Genomic DNA, 13,311 nt, shown 5'->3' with positions numbered 1-13,311 from the left:
AACAAATCTTTCTTTGGGGGCTATTTACTTTAAATCACCCTGTCCCGGGATCGCCCAGGTGCTGTTAAGCATGTCTCCGGCAGCATCATGGTCAGCATTTAATGAGGACCTAGCTAACTTTAGCTTTTCAAGCACTAGGAATGTCTGCTTCGTGTTATATCACATTAAAATACTCTGAAAATCTTCGTTTATATCTTAACTATTGGTCGATGCATATTCTTCTTTGATTCAAGAGCAGAGTGACCCCCACGGGCTAGACCCTTCATTCAGCAGTGTGAGTGTTTGTTTGTTTACTTGTGGACGGGGCGTGGGGACATTAGCTATCTAGATATCCTAGGATCCGGACAGGCTAGCCTCTACATGCCACGTCAAGCCTGACTACTGAGCGCTGAGATAAGACAAAACCATAGGTTATCATTCACCGCAGGAAACGCCACGTTCAGTTCAGCACACTGCTTATCGGATTGCGGAGAATGGCTGCTTCCGAAATTAGCAAGTAGCAATGGTACAAGTCAACACTTTCATACTTATTTGATCTTTTTATATATATATATATATATATATATATATATATACCACTGTGTTCTTTTTTTATGTATCATAAGGAAGCCCTCCCTTATGTTCCCATAAGAGGCACGACTAGAACAAAACACAGACCTCGGCTGTGCTGTAGTCACGTAGCGCATGTAGGCTGTGACACTTGCCAATCACACAGATGCCAGACTTGGCCAATCGCTTTGTCTGAAATATGAGCGAAGTTGCCATGCAGGCCACGTATTGGCTGAACTGGCACGTAAACATCCCTTTCTCCCAGGGCTCAAATTCCTTACTCATCGAAAATGCATTTCCGACGCCTATTGGCTCGGGCTGACGGCAATCATTCTCGCGCGGCGATGTGATTGGTCGGTAATAGGAGTGGGCCGCGCCCTTTAACTTCTGTGGAGAGGCCCCTGCTGCGAGAGCGTGGTGGTGGGGGAAGGGAGGGAGATGAGAGGGGTTCCTTCATAAACAAGTAGAAGCGGAGAGTAGCGCGAACAGCTCAGTTAGGAAAATGTCTCGCAAAAGGTTGGGTGACTTAGGCCGTGCTCTGTGGAAGAAGGGCCGAAGCGAGCCGCTGTCTGCGGGCTTCAAAATCCCTGCGTTTCCCTGCGGCGGGTTTGCAGCGTCTGGCGGAGCTCCGGGCGAACATAAGTGCTGCAAAGAGGGGAAAAACAACAGAGCGCCGACGAACGTGGCAGCTAACGCCAACTCCCACCCCGGGCCTGCGGGGCACAGGCACCACGTCGTCGGGAAGCTGAGAGGAGAGGAAGCTCTGAAAAAGTCTGGCAGGGCTTTCTCATCCACCGCCCCTCAGATTGACCACAAAACTTACTTATGGGCTAGATATAACGAAATGAAGCGGCTAGTGCACGGTAAGCCTAAATGTACAGCAAAGTTGCCAACTAACTTAAATGCAGAAGTGATGTTTGTTAAAAAAAAAAAATAAAAGAAAAGTTCAGGGCGTGTTGGTTTACAATTCAGGGGAGGAAAGGAGCTTTTAATCTAGCAACTATAATAATATAATAAGTAATATGGTTGTGTTTTGGCTGCCATGCCCTTGTGTATAATAGCTAAAGCCGCGGTGAGGTGCTTTCCTCTCACACGTTCATTCATTCATTCATTCCCCCAGATTTGATTCCTCCTGGAGTTTGCAACCTCCTCAACCCTTCCACCATCTATGCCAACAACGAGGTGAACTTGGATGAGGTGGACATCTACGGCTTTGACTATGATTACACTCTGGCTCTCTACTCCAACGCCCTGAACGAGATGATCTACAACAAAGCACGACAGTTTCTCATAGAGCACTACAAGGTATGTGTATGTTAATAAACTGGTTGAATAGGTCCTCTGTAAACACTCCACACTGCCAGATATGACTTTCTAGAGGGACACACTGGTGTGTTTTGAAGTCCAGCTCTGTGTCAATATGGGATCAGTGGGCTGATGCAGATATCTGATATCTTTCATGTACATCTGCTGCTGCCAGTGCCAGTGCCTATATGCAAACATTCATAAAATATAGTAAAGGCAATTGTTTTATGTATGACCAGCTCAACTCAACGGGTGATCACATGCTAGAAAAAGCCCTTGTACGGTTCTGTGTAGCACCAAAAAGGGGTTCCGCTGTTGTAACGCGTCAAAGAACCCTTTGATTAGAGTGCATGGGGTTGCACATGCAGTATAATGAGGAAGATTATCCAACATTGCATGCATGTTTTTTTTTTCTTGTTTAAAATGCAATAAATATATCAAATATTAGTGTGAAATATCAGTTGAACGGCAATTCATTGCGATGCTGGGGTGATTCTGACCATCTCTTGACCAATGTGCTCATTTCTGATTATGATTTACAGTATCCGCATGATATCAACAAGTACAGCTACATCCCCAACTTTGCAGCTCGTGGTCTTCATTATGATATCCAGAAGGTAGCTATACTATGAACTGCCTTTTTATCTGTGTTACTTGGGGATAAAATGTTTTAAATATAGGTCACGGGTGTGTCGTTGTTTGCTAAGTGTTGCTTCTTTCACAGGGACTTCTGATGAAAATAGATGCCTTCCATTATATTCAAATGGGTACAGTGTATAGGTAAGTTACCCTGAACTTTTTCCTCCCTCAAAAAAACCCCAAAACAAAACACCCTCGGTTAGTTTAATTGTAACAGAGTAATGAAATGAGGGACGTTACTTTATTCACTGTTTGATGCATCGTTTGGACTCTCTGCCATTTCAACTGCATCTGGCTTCTAATGGCGTTCAATTCCCATTGTGTTCAACTTGACACTGATTTGAAATGACATTTATTGAATGTCAGCCTACAGCTCCAGTATAAACAGTCTGCTATCATCTGCATGCCCTTTTCAGTACGTGCATGCCAGTGGCAGAAAGGACCTGTGAGGACCTTTGCAAAGCAATTTTGCAAATTTTGGTCTTCACAGAGTTTAACACTTAATTGAGCTGTTGCTTATAATCTTTTATTACATTAAAATCTAAAACAGTTTACCCATAACTGGGCTTAAGATGAAGGTTCAGACCCCTAATTAAGTCATTTTCTCCAAAGGGGTCTGAATCCTGTTCCAGATGAGGAGGTCATGCAGTTGTATGGAGGTTCCAACCACGTCCCTCTCCACCAAGTCAGCGGCTTCTACGGCAAGGTTACTGTTCCTTCTGGTCTCTTATCTGTGGAAAATGGTTGCTGTCCTCATGGTTATATTGTTTCCATAAGGTAGAAGTGGATCTACATGGATTTATTTACATGCTTGTCTTGCTCTCCTCCGTTATTTAAATGTTTCCTGAATCAAAGTGGCACCACCCTATGTGCAGTTTCCTTTTATTGTTTGTTTTTTGACCTTCTTGCTTGAAAAAGGTTAGATAACGTGTAAGGATATTATGTTTTTAAATCTTATCTTATTGGTTTAATTACCACCATCAGATTGTAAATAACTTTTTTTTTTTTTTTTTTAATTATTGATGGACATCAAGCAGCTTATGTTCCTACTGTTCACTTTTGGAACAGTGAAGCTTGTTTGCAAGAGAGTTTGTTCAGTGTACCTTTTACCGTAGCCATTGTATTTACAGGAATCGTCCGTACTTTCCACTCTTATTAAAGCGTTTAAACAAGCTTTGTCCGTGACTTGTTGCAGTGTAATGGAATCTTTGTTTTGTGTGTATTCATTCAGGGTCCCAAGATGAAACAGTTCATGGATGTGTTCTCCATCCCTGAGATGACTCTGTTGGCTGCTGCTAACGACTACTTCATCTCAAATGACATAGAATATGACCCTGTGCATCTCTACAAAGACGTGTCTGTAAGTGTGCAGTTGGCAACCTTCCAGTACAGGTCTAGGAAATCCTTCTTTGCTCTTAGTGGGAGTGGATGTATAATATTTTATTTATATAGGTCATTTTGGAGCATTTTTATTAGTCCGTTCATCAGGAAACATTAGCCTTATGTGAAGGATGACTGCCAGATCCACATAAGATTAAAATAAATTGTATATAGGGTTAAATGGGCAGTGTTAAACCTAGAGAACCATTGAGAACTTGTTTACACTGTTCAATTGAAAGGAGTTGAGTATACGACTTCTTCTTGACATTACAAATAGCTCAGCCAAGTCTCATTTATTTCTCCTGAATAGTGTGAGCAAGTGGCTTTTCACTTTTCCCAGTCATGAATCAGGTTTCAGGGTGCCCTTTGTTTTTAAAGCTGTTCTCCATCTCAGTCTTCTCAGTGTGCACAGTGTGTTAGAACATGACGTTTTTTTCCCTTTGCTGATAGATCAGCTTACACTCCCCCTGAACAACTGGGTAGAAAAGGAGAGTCTGGCACAGCGAAATTGAGTGGACTTTTTGTGCAGTGCTACTGCCAAGTTCAGTCATCAAACAGTAATCTAAACACTAATCGCCTCAGCCGGCAGACATCTACATCTTAGTGTTGTTGTAGTTTCTTGATTAGTTGATTTTAGAAGGGACACTTTGAGGTTTTCTCTAGAACAGTCTGTACTGTACACGCCTTGAGGCATGTGAAAAGTTTGAGGGAGGAAAAAAAACTGGCAGGCTGTCAGATACGGTTCTGAAATGGTCCTCAGTTTTTTAATCAGGTTCTCAGATCCCTCTGCAGGAAAGGAAAGAGAAATGTAGTGACTTTTTTTGAGTTGCATTGCTCTATTTAATGATGTATGCAGTTTTATTTTCTGTTTGTAAGTTCTGAAAGTGAAATGATAAGTAGATGAGGGCTATGTGGGCTCTGGATGTGTGGTTTTGAGGTTGCGACAAGACGTGGCAATCGCGTCATGCTGTTGGTCTGAGGTCTTATGCCTTTTCTGTGTTTCCACAGGACGCTATTGCAATGGTGCACATCAAGGGGTACATGTACAAGTGGATAATGCAAGACCTAGGTGAGAATTCAGCATGTTTATAATGTTGTTTTTGTTCCCCCCCCCCCCTCCACCCTCCAAAAAAAGTGCATGTTTGCACCAGGAAGGTTTGAACTTGCATTTGAAATGTGGGAAGTTGGGTTAAACAAATCCAAAATCTGTACTACATGCAGCTTTCGCCTACTGAAGCCAGTGTAATTATAGTCGTCTGAAATGGACCGTTCTTCCGTTTGGTCTTGTATAAACATAAAGAACTTATATAACTTATATAAGTATAACATTTGCAAAAGCCTCAGGGGAACCAAATGTCCTGAGAAAAAAACGTAAAGCTGTACTATGCTATAGTTTTAGGCAATAAAGCACATTGTTTAAAACCATTAATCTCAACAATAAGAGTGGGTGTTGGGTTTTTTTTTAATACATAAACACAGAAAAAGTAACACCATCTCCTTTTTGGAGAAAGTAGTTGCTTTTTGAATCCTTGCTCTAGCTGGTTTGTAAAACCAAGCTTGGTTCCAGATGTATCCTGAATGCTTCCAGTTAGCACCTGGACTAGTTTGATTCCATCACCAGCTCACCTCATTTTAACATCATTAAGCAATGGTTCGCCAAACCAGGTTTTAGGTGGTAACTATAAATAATGCTAGAGTCCTGTGAGGAGAGCTTTGGAGATATTTTAATGAATATTTTAGTGATCTAAAATGTTTTTATATTGTATGTTATTTGTGTTTTATTAAGTTTTGGCACAGTCCTGTGTATATATTTTATAGTTTTTACACCTTTTGAAGGAGTTGCTCTGTATATAGTGAATTTTCATTGATGAATGCATCTTTTGAAGTAGTCTCAATTTTTTCAGAATGATTAATAATAATAATAATAATAATAATAATAATTGATTTATAATGATTACCGACGACCCACTCCAGCACCTACTTGTCATATGATTCGCTCCTCCTCATTAGAAGAAGATGAAAATGCAACAGGCACAGCCTTAATGGTTTTTATTTATTTATTTGTATTTATTTATTTTATTGAATTGTTAACTCTATGTAAATGTGGAGTGTTTAGTTCCACTCCTATTGTAAATTTCTATAAGGTAGTTCTTAATTTGGAGATGTGAGGATTTCTTAGGGCTGCGACAGTAGTCATATCGTAGGGGAAAACCTGAGTAATATATATTAAGATTTTGGTTCAGGTTAGTGTGCCCACATTGTGGTCTACACTGAAAAATGCTTTGGTTTTCTGCACAAGTCTCGAATTACACAATGTGCTCTCTCCTGAGAGTTACTAAGCATGTCCTTCCTTTTAACAAACACACCATTTTTCTTATCTCTCCTCTTAACATTTACAAATATGTGCACTCCCTGTATGCAGACCCCAAAAATGGTTTGCAATTGAGACGTCCCTAAGGAAGGTTTATTTCTTGCACAAACAGAATGCCATTGAAACTCAACAGGAATGTGTCTAAAATTGTTTGGTTTCCCTCTCTTCCTCTCCACAGAGAAATATATCCTCAGGGGGGATGAGACCTATGCGGTGCTGCATCGGCTGGCCAGCCATGGAAAGAAACTCTTCCTTATTACCAACAGCCCCTTTAGCTTTGTGTGAGTGTCATGTTTCTTTAGGTTGCCCTGAGAGTGAAGGCATGTTCTGACGTGTTTGCAAACAGTCAAAGCTGCACATTTACATTGACTTCAATTTAGAGTTAAAGTTTAGTGGCCAGTAAGGTTTTTTTGCCTGACAACAGCATTATATTGTATATAATATATAATAATATTTTTTAATATTACTTTTTTTCCCCCCACACTATATTTCACATAGAGGTGATTGGTTTTATTTTACTTATGGTGCAAGGGTTTATATTGCCTTATCATTTTTTAGGGACAAAGGCATGAAATACATGGTGGGAAAAGACTGGAGGGACTTCTTTGACGTCGTCATTGTTCAAGCCGACAAGCCACACTTTTTTAACGACTGTGTGAAGTAAGTCTCTCCTTATGCTTCAACACTGCTTCACAAACATGGATTGCATTGTGCTCTTGCGTGTCTCTGTAGTATTACAGAATGTGTTTTTCTTGATTTCTGTAAGGCCTTTCAGACGTTTGGATAGTAACGGAGACCTGCAGTGGGATAGGATCAAGAGTTTGGACAAAGGGCAGATCTACAAGCAGGTAATTATACTGTGGAAAGGTTTTGCTGTACTGCACGTTGCAGTACAACACTGCTGTGGCAGTTGTTGACTCAGGCTATTGTTCATCGTAAGACAGCAGAGTGTTTCCCAACTTGTGGTGTTCCACTGCACGTTCAGCTGTCCTTCTGCTGCAGTATTATTTATCTACAAACTGCGTCATTAAGACTGAATCACCCATGACTCTAGTTGAAATCTGGGACGTGTTCATGCACAGTGTTGCAAAGGCATATTTTTTGGCAAGAGTCTGTATTTTTACAGCATAGGGAAGACTGTTTACTTAGAAACCTTATTCAGTGCAAGAGGGGGGAAAATGTGCCATAAAGAGCACCCCCACAGCATTGATCCTGTGTGAACTGCAGACTGACTAATGATCCTGGCTTGGATTTTCCATTGTGGAGAGGAGAAAGGGAAAATTGGAAGGCGACTTCCAACTCTACAGAAAAGGCCATTTAATGCACTTCTGTGGAGTCCATTGTGCACAAATCCCTTGACCTGAAGTGAGTGGGGGGTTGGGGGGTGTTGACGTCACAGCACGGCCCATTGATGTTTTTTTTTTTAAGTGAGAGTCGTTCCTCCTCGCTCCCTGTGGAGAGATGATCTTTGTTATTGTGGACGGGTAGGTCCTGGCAGTTTCACAATAATAACACTTCACCCAACAATTCCTCAGGCACCTAAGTGACTGGACTTTCTGCAACTTTTAATGACCCTTACCCTTTTAAATCAAATGCACATTAGGGGGCTTTTCTTTGTGTTTTTAAGTATGGGCCCATTTGTCACCTGCCCTTTAAAGTCTTTTATTGAGCACTTGCTCCAAATTCTTTCTGGGTGGGGGTTACCAGCCTGACCAGTAAATGCCCCCCAGCATTCTTTGAACACTGAGCTTTTTACTGCTCACTTGGTCATGGTGAGCAGTTTGCTGCTGTGTCGTCAGAAGCGAGGCCTGGAAAACTAATTACAGCTTTAGAACCACGATAGAGTTCTGCCATCAGTAGCCTTATGGAAGGCTCTCAATACCAGACTCTGCATTAGCAGTCCAGAGCATGGCGCACTTAGTAGTTGTTGTTCTTCTTTTCTTTTGTTTCAGGGGAACCTGGTTGACTTTCTGAAGCTAACAGGCTGGCGAGGCTCCAAAGTGCTCTATTTTGGGGACCATCTTTACAGCGACTTGGCTGTGAGTCATCTGCATATTTGCCTTTGTTTGCGCCGTGTCAGCAGTTATGCATCTTGTGACGCACTTTCATACTTCATCAAAGTGTTTCTCCGCTTTGCCATAAATGTGTCTCGTTGATTTGTGCTCAAATCTTACCAGATTTTTTAAAGTTCCAAAGATCACTCTCATTTGATACCTCTTAATCACAGAGCAACTCAGCACTCTAACAAACATCTGGTTAGTGGCAGCGCAATGTTCTCCTCTATTGACACTATTTTATAACACAGCTAATCGTCTTAATGTTATCCAGAGTGAGAAATGAAAACAAATTATTGTTTTCATTTCTCACTCTGGATAACATTAAGACGATTAGCTGTGTTATAAAATTGGTGTTTATTAGAAAATGGCAGGTCAGGGTGCTCTGGATTTTTGCTAAAGCAATAAGCCACTTGACTCTTACCATGTGGGTTGATAGGCATGGCAGAATGGTTAACACCCCTAACCATGTAAGCAAAGGGAAATTATAAGACTTGTTGTCCCAAGAACAAACTCATTTACATATCTCCACCCAATAGCCTTGCCCATTCACATTGCAGTGTTTCAGCTATTTGAAAAGGGACACAACACAGAACAGCCAGTCAGAATTGAGATCACTTACCTTGTATCTGTATTAAAGGCACAATAAGGAAAAAATCACATTCAAATATAAAGGTATATATGATGAACCTGTTGAATGATTGAATTATGACCAAGTGGCTTATTTGCTTTTATAATGATGATTATATACAATATGATTTGTCCATGATCATTAATGGTCCATTAAAGTCCATTAAGGATCAGTTACCAGTTTAATTTATAATAATCACAAAAAAGTGTGGCTCATTAGTGTATAGTTGTCGGGCAACACATTTCTTTTTTTTTATCTCTTGATTTATTATGATTTTTTTCCCCCCCCAAATAATTTTTTAAATAAATTGGTTTTATTTCTAATTGGTTCATTTGTCTAGGATTTGATGCTGCGCCATGGCTGGAGGACTGGTGCGATTGTCCCTGAGCTGGAGGTGGAGACAAAGGTGGTGAACACAGAGCAGTATGCTCAGAGCCTCACGTGGCTGCAGGCTCTCACTGGCCTTCTTGAGCGTATGCAGGTACCTGCTGCACTTAAATCGTACATTCAATTCCTACTTTCATTGATGTGCATATGACTTATATACTGATGTGATTGGGACCAGCAACATTCATCTCTGTGTATTCGATCTGTATTATAGTTTAAAAAATAAAATAAAATTAAAATTAAAAAAAAGAGAGAGAGAGAGAGAGAGAGAGAGAGAGAGAGAAAAATGACTCAAAAAGCAGTAGCATTTTGTTAGTGGAACTGCCACCTGAAGAAGGAAAACCCATCCGTTTTAGGTTTCGACAGTGTAGCATGAAACTGTCCTTGTGCCTTCAGAGAGTTTGGACATGCAGTCCTGGCTGAGCTCCAGGTGCTTTTCTATTGATCTCGATTGGCAATTCTTTGTTCTGGCAGCTATTTAAAGCCATATCCGCTTATTCATGCTACACAACTAGTAGTAAGTGCATTGCCAGCAGTTTTTTGAAACATTCATAAATGATTTGCTTGTGTTTCTGACACAGCTGCATCGGGATCCCGAATCAAAGAAAGTGCTTCAGGACTGGCTGAAAGAGAGAGAAGAGCTTAGGTGAGTGACCTGAAATGTGTGTTGCCCGTTATCCATGTAACTCGATTGCACGTCTTTGTGTGCGCAGGACAAAGTTCATTGGGTGAGAAAGCAGCCAGATGGCATGTGATTCACACAATTCAACAGACGGAGTGTGAATCATGAGGTGGTGAATTTTCATGACCGCACAGCTCCTATCATTATTTATCGCCAAACCCATAGATGTAGCATTTTCAGTTTTATAGGACAGTACTGTGGATAATTTGTTTGTTTGGATCAGTGAACAGTGAGTGAAAGGAGGGTAGTTCACATAGATTAGCAACCACGACAACCCTCCGATATTTAGCTTTGGTGTGAAATTGATGAACCTGTTGATTTCTGTGGGCTGGCATAACTGTAATGGGAGTCGAGATGTAATTTGAAGACAAATGCTCAAGTGCCAATCATCGAGGTCCGACTATCCATTGTTCAAAGTGGTACCTGGTACCCGTGACATAAATACTGGTGCACCTTTGTTAACTTTTGATTAAGACCAAAGTTAGGCCAATAATTATTTGATTTCATATTAACTTATGAATTGTGATTTGGCCATTTTTAAAGCAGTCATGTAAGCTTTCCAGCATTTGAAATGGGATGTGTTCATTTGCACTGTGAAACTTAACTAAGGCTACATTCAGTCTGCAAACATGCGCTCTGTGATCTGGAGTGGAATAAGACTGGCGTAAAATAAATGATATTGGGCAGATATAAACTGCCTCTGGTAAATGAGAACAGTGTGGATTTTCCTTTTGTATCAATCAGCAAAAGAGTGCTAAATGATGTGTGTGATATATTTTTACATTGCATCTGACATTGAATGCCCTGCACAGTGTAACTACTGTCCATGTGCACATTGGGATGGCGATGCTGAAACAATATATTGTGCGCCCTGCCTCAGGTAGTTTGCTCGTTGTATGTAAGTGCTCTGTTAATCTTAAGTAAAGATAAAGGAGAAGATGCCGAATTAGTTAGTTAGTTCTTTTGTGCATGCAGATCAGTCTTGGAGCGTGATCTGTTCAGACTACATTTGAAATCCGAATCTAAATGCCTCTCATATCATTGCAGTAAGGCAAAAACCTTAATTAGTATCTCAGTTTCTGCCATGTTTTTGACATGATGTGAATAATTGTGTTAAAAATTATGATTAATGGGCCAATAGAAATTTTCAATGACTTGGACTAATTCTTTTTTATTAGAAAACAGTTAATTCAGTTTATTTTCCCTCCTTCTCCACTTAATAATGCCTCTTTGTGTGAGCAATATGTGAACCATTATTGACCTGTCTTATTTTCCTTTTCACAGGGCTGTCACCAAGAACCTGTTCAACCCCCAGTTTGGCAGCATCTTTCGTACATGCCACAACCCCACTTACTTCTCTCGCCGTCTGTGCCGGTTCTCTGACCTCTACATGGCCTCTATCAGCTGCCTGCTAAACTACGACCTCTCGTACACGTTCTACCCACGCCGGACGCCCCTGCAGCATGAGGCCCCGCTCTGGATGGACCAACTCTGCACTGGCTGTATGAAGACGCCTTTCCTGGAAGAGATGGCTCACATTCGTTAAACTAGCTGCTTTAGTCGCTGTTGCATACCGCACAAATTTGAACTAAGTGACAGACGTTGTAAAGCTCACAGATGTTCTGTCAGCATCTCATGAGATCAGGGTTATCATGAATAAGCGCTGGGAATAATTTTTTTTTTAATCTCAGTCAGATTTTTGCCAACCGACCTTCATTAGAGGTTGCCCTGTAGTTAGTGTTACAGTATATCTTGATAAGGTAAGGGATGGTGTTTGGGCTTTTGCAATTGAATTTAGTGTGCTGGACAAAACTGCACCACCTTTTGGAACTTCTGTTACATTGCATTCTTAGTGTTTACAGGCCTTGGTTACAGGGTGGATGGTGAAAGCTCATGTTGAAGAAATTGAAACCTGCAACTGAAGAAACCTGCAAGTGTTTTGCTTGTGTTTGCAATTGCGTCGTTCTTTAACCCAGAGAGCTGTGTACAAGGACAGTAGTATGATGGTAGCATTTGGTAATGATTTGTTTACCTGTTTTATTCCTTTTTTTTATTTTGTAAAGTACCTTTGTAATACATGTGTCTGTTACAAGGGCATGTGGAACATTTATTGTGGGTAAGGTAAAGTGAAGAGAAGCGGCAGAGGTTGTGGTAAAGGAATGTGTGTATTTCTGGGCACTCGCATTATATGAAGTCTGGTGATCTTTGTTTTTGTCTTTTCTCCAAAAGGGAGGAAAAAGTCTAAATGTGGCCCTGGAACAGACCTCCGTTCTCATTTTGATAATCCTTGCAATGCTTTGGTTTGTCAATCTCAATAAATAAATAAACAAACACATCTGTTATTTGCCTTTCTCCATGTGGTTCATTGAAGAATATTAGCTAGCTAATTATATTACTTAAAATAGCAATAGCTATTTCATATGCACAGTTATTCAGAATGCTCGATATGACCGTGTTTCCTAGAAACAAAATAAATGAAATCACGTTGGTCACATCACATTAACCCTGCTAGGAAGTAAAGAACTCTGGTGCACAGTCCCTCACAGTAATGACTACACAATATACACACATTCTCACTCAACATACATTATTGCAGTGTTTAATAAATAACCTGAACTGTTTACATTACTATTCACATATAGACAGTGGATAAGATGTGAATTTAAAAGGTGGTGTAAGTGGAGAGAAGTCTTTGATCCTTCCTTTAACATTGATTTGGCAGTATATAACTAATGAAATAAGAAAACGTTCAGAAATTCCTCCTCAAAATAATCTTTAATACATTACGTCTTTTTTTTTATTATTGTTTCAAAGTTTTGTGTGGAATGGATCAGTAGAAATGCTCCAAAGGTTTAAAACCTCAAAATCTAATCAACATGATTTTACCCCAAATGTGCTTGATTATGTTTGGTGTCTTTAGTTTGTTGTTGTTGTTGTTGTTGTTTGCACTGAAGCTATAAGGTCAATGTAAATAACAAGTGAACAAGTGAGTCTTGATCACCCCAAATTCCTACTAAAGAAGCAAACCTGTGTTTAATCTCTGGTGTCCTGTTTTCCACTTTTTGACCAAAAATAAATCTGAGATGGTTTTTATGTTGTGTCAGAAAGTCAGGATGAATGGACCAACGTTTCTCCTTCACCTGTAAAGAGATATGGGCTGTTTGGGTGTAAGTGGAGAGAAGTCTTTGGTGGGTGAAGTTTTAGCTAAGCTGTTCAACGTAGCTAAACAGACAATGCCCCCCTAGATCACCATGCAAAATAATGTTTGGAGACATAAATCTTCCCATCAGTTTAGTTAGCTCTCTTTCATCAA

The 13,311-nt window shown here is 40.4% G+C and overlaps 1 protein-coding gene across 1 annotated transcript; it reads left to right on the top strand.

The window, feature by feature from the left end:
• Positions 1 to 978: 978 nt before the first annotated feature.
• Positions 979 to 12,340, top strand: nt5dc2 (5'-nucleotidase domain containing 2). The gene is made up of 14 exons (XM_072681804.1): positions 979 to 1,412; positions 1,670 to 1,854; positions 2,397 to 2,471; positions 2,579 to 2,634; positions 3,106 to 3,199; positions 3,725 to 3,853; positions 4,882 to 4,942; positions 6,423 to 6,525; positions 6,803 to 6,904; positions 7,011 to 7,092; positions 8,197 to 8,283; positions 9,270 to 9,410; positions 9,898 to 9,962; positions 11,283 to 12,340. Exons 1-14 carry the CDS (start codon positions 1,052 to 1,054, stop codon positions 11,542 to 11,544), a joined length of 1,803 nt encoding a protein of 600 aa, XP_072537905.1. The 5' UTR covers positions 979 to 1,051; the 3' UTR covers positions 11,545 to 12,340.
• The last annotated feature ends 971 nt before the right edge of the window (positions 12,341 to 13,311 follow it).

This window comes from Salminus brasiliensis, chromosome 6 (genome assembly GCF_030463535.1).
Source record: "Salminus brasiliensis chromosome 6, fSalBra1.hap2, whole genome shotgun sequence".
NCBI lineage: Eukaryota > Metazoa > Chordata > Actinopteri > Characiformes > Bryconidae > Salminus > Salminus brasiliensis.
The sequence above is the reverse complement of the archived record's forward strand: the minus strand, read 5'-3'. Positions and strand labels throughout refer to the sequence as shown.

Bases quoted from the DNA above. Each gene is read 5' to 3' on its own strand.
- nt5dc2 (XM_072681804.1), top strand. From the start codon at position 1,052: ATGTCTCGCAAAAGGTTGGGTGACTTAGGCCGTGCTCTGTGGAAGAAG. The intron at 1,855-2,396 runs GTATGTGTATGT...TATGATTTACAG, and splicing joins TTCTCATAGAGCACTACAAG to TATCCGCATGATATCAACAA. The intron at 9,963-11,282 runs GTGAGTGACCTG...TCCTTTTCACAG, and splicing joins AAAGAGAGAGAAGAGCTTAG to GGCTGTCACCAAGAACCTGT.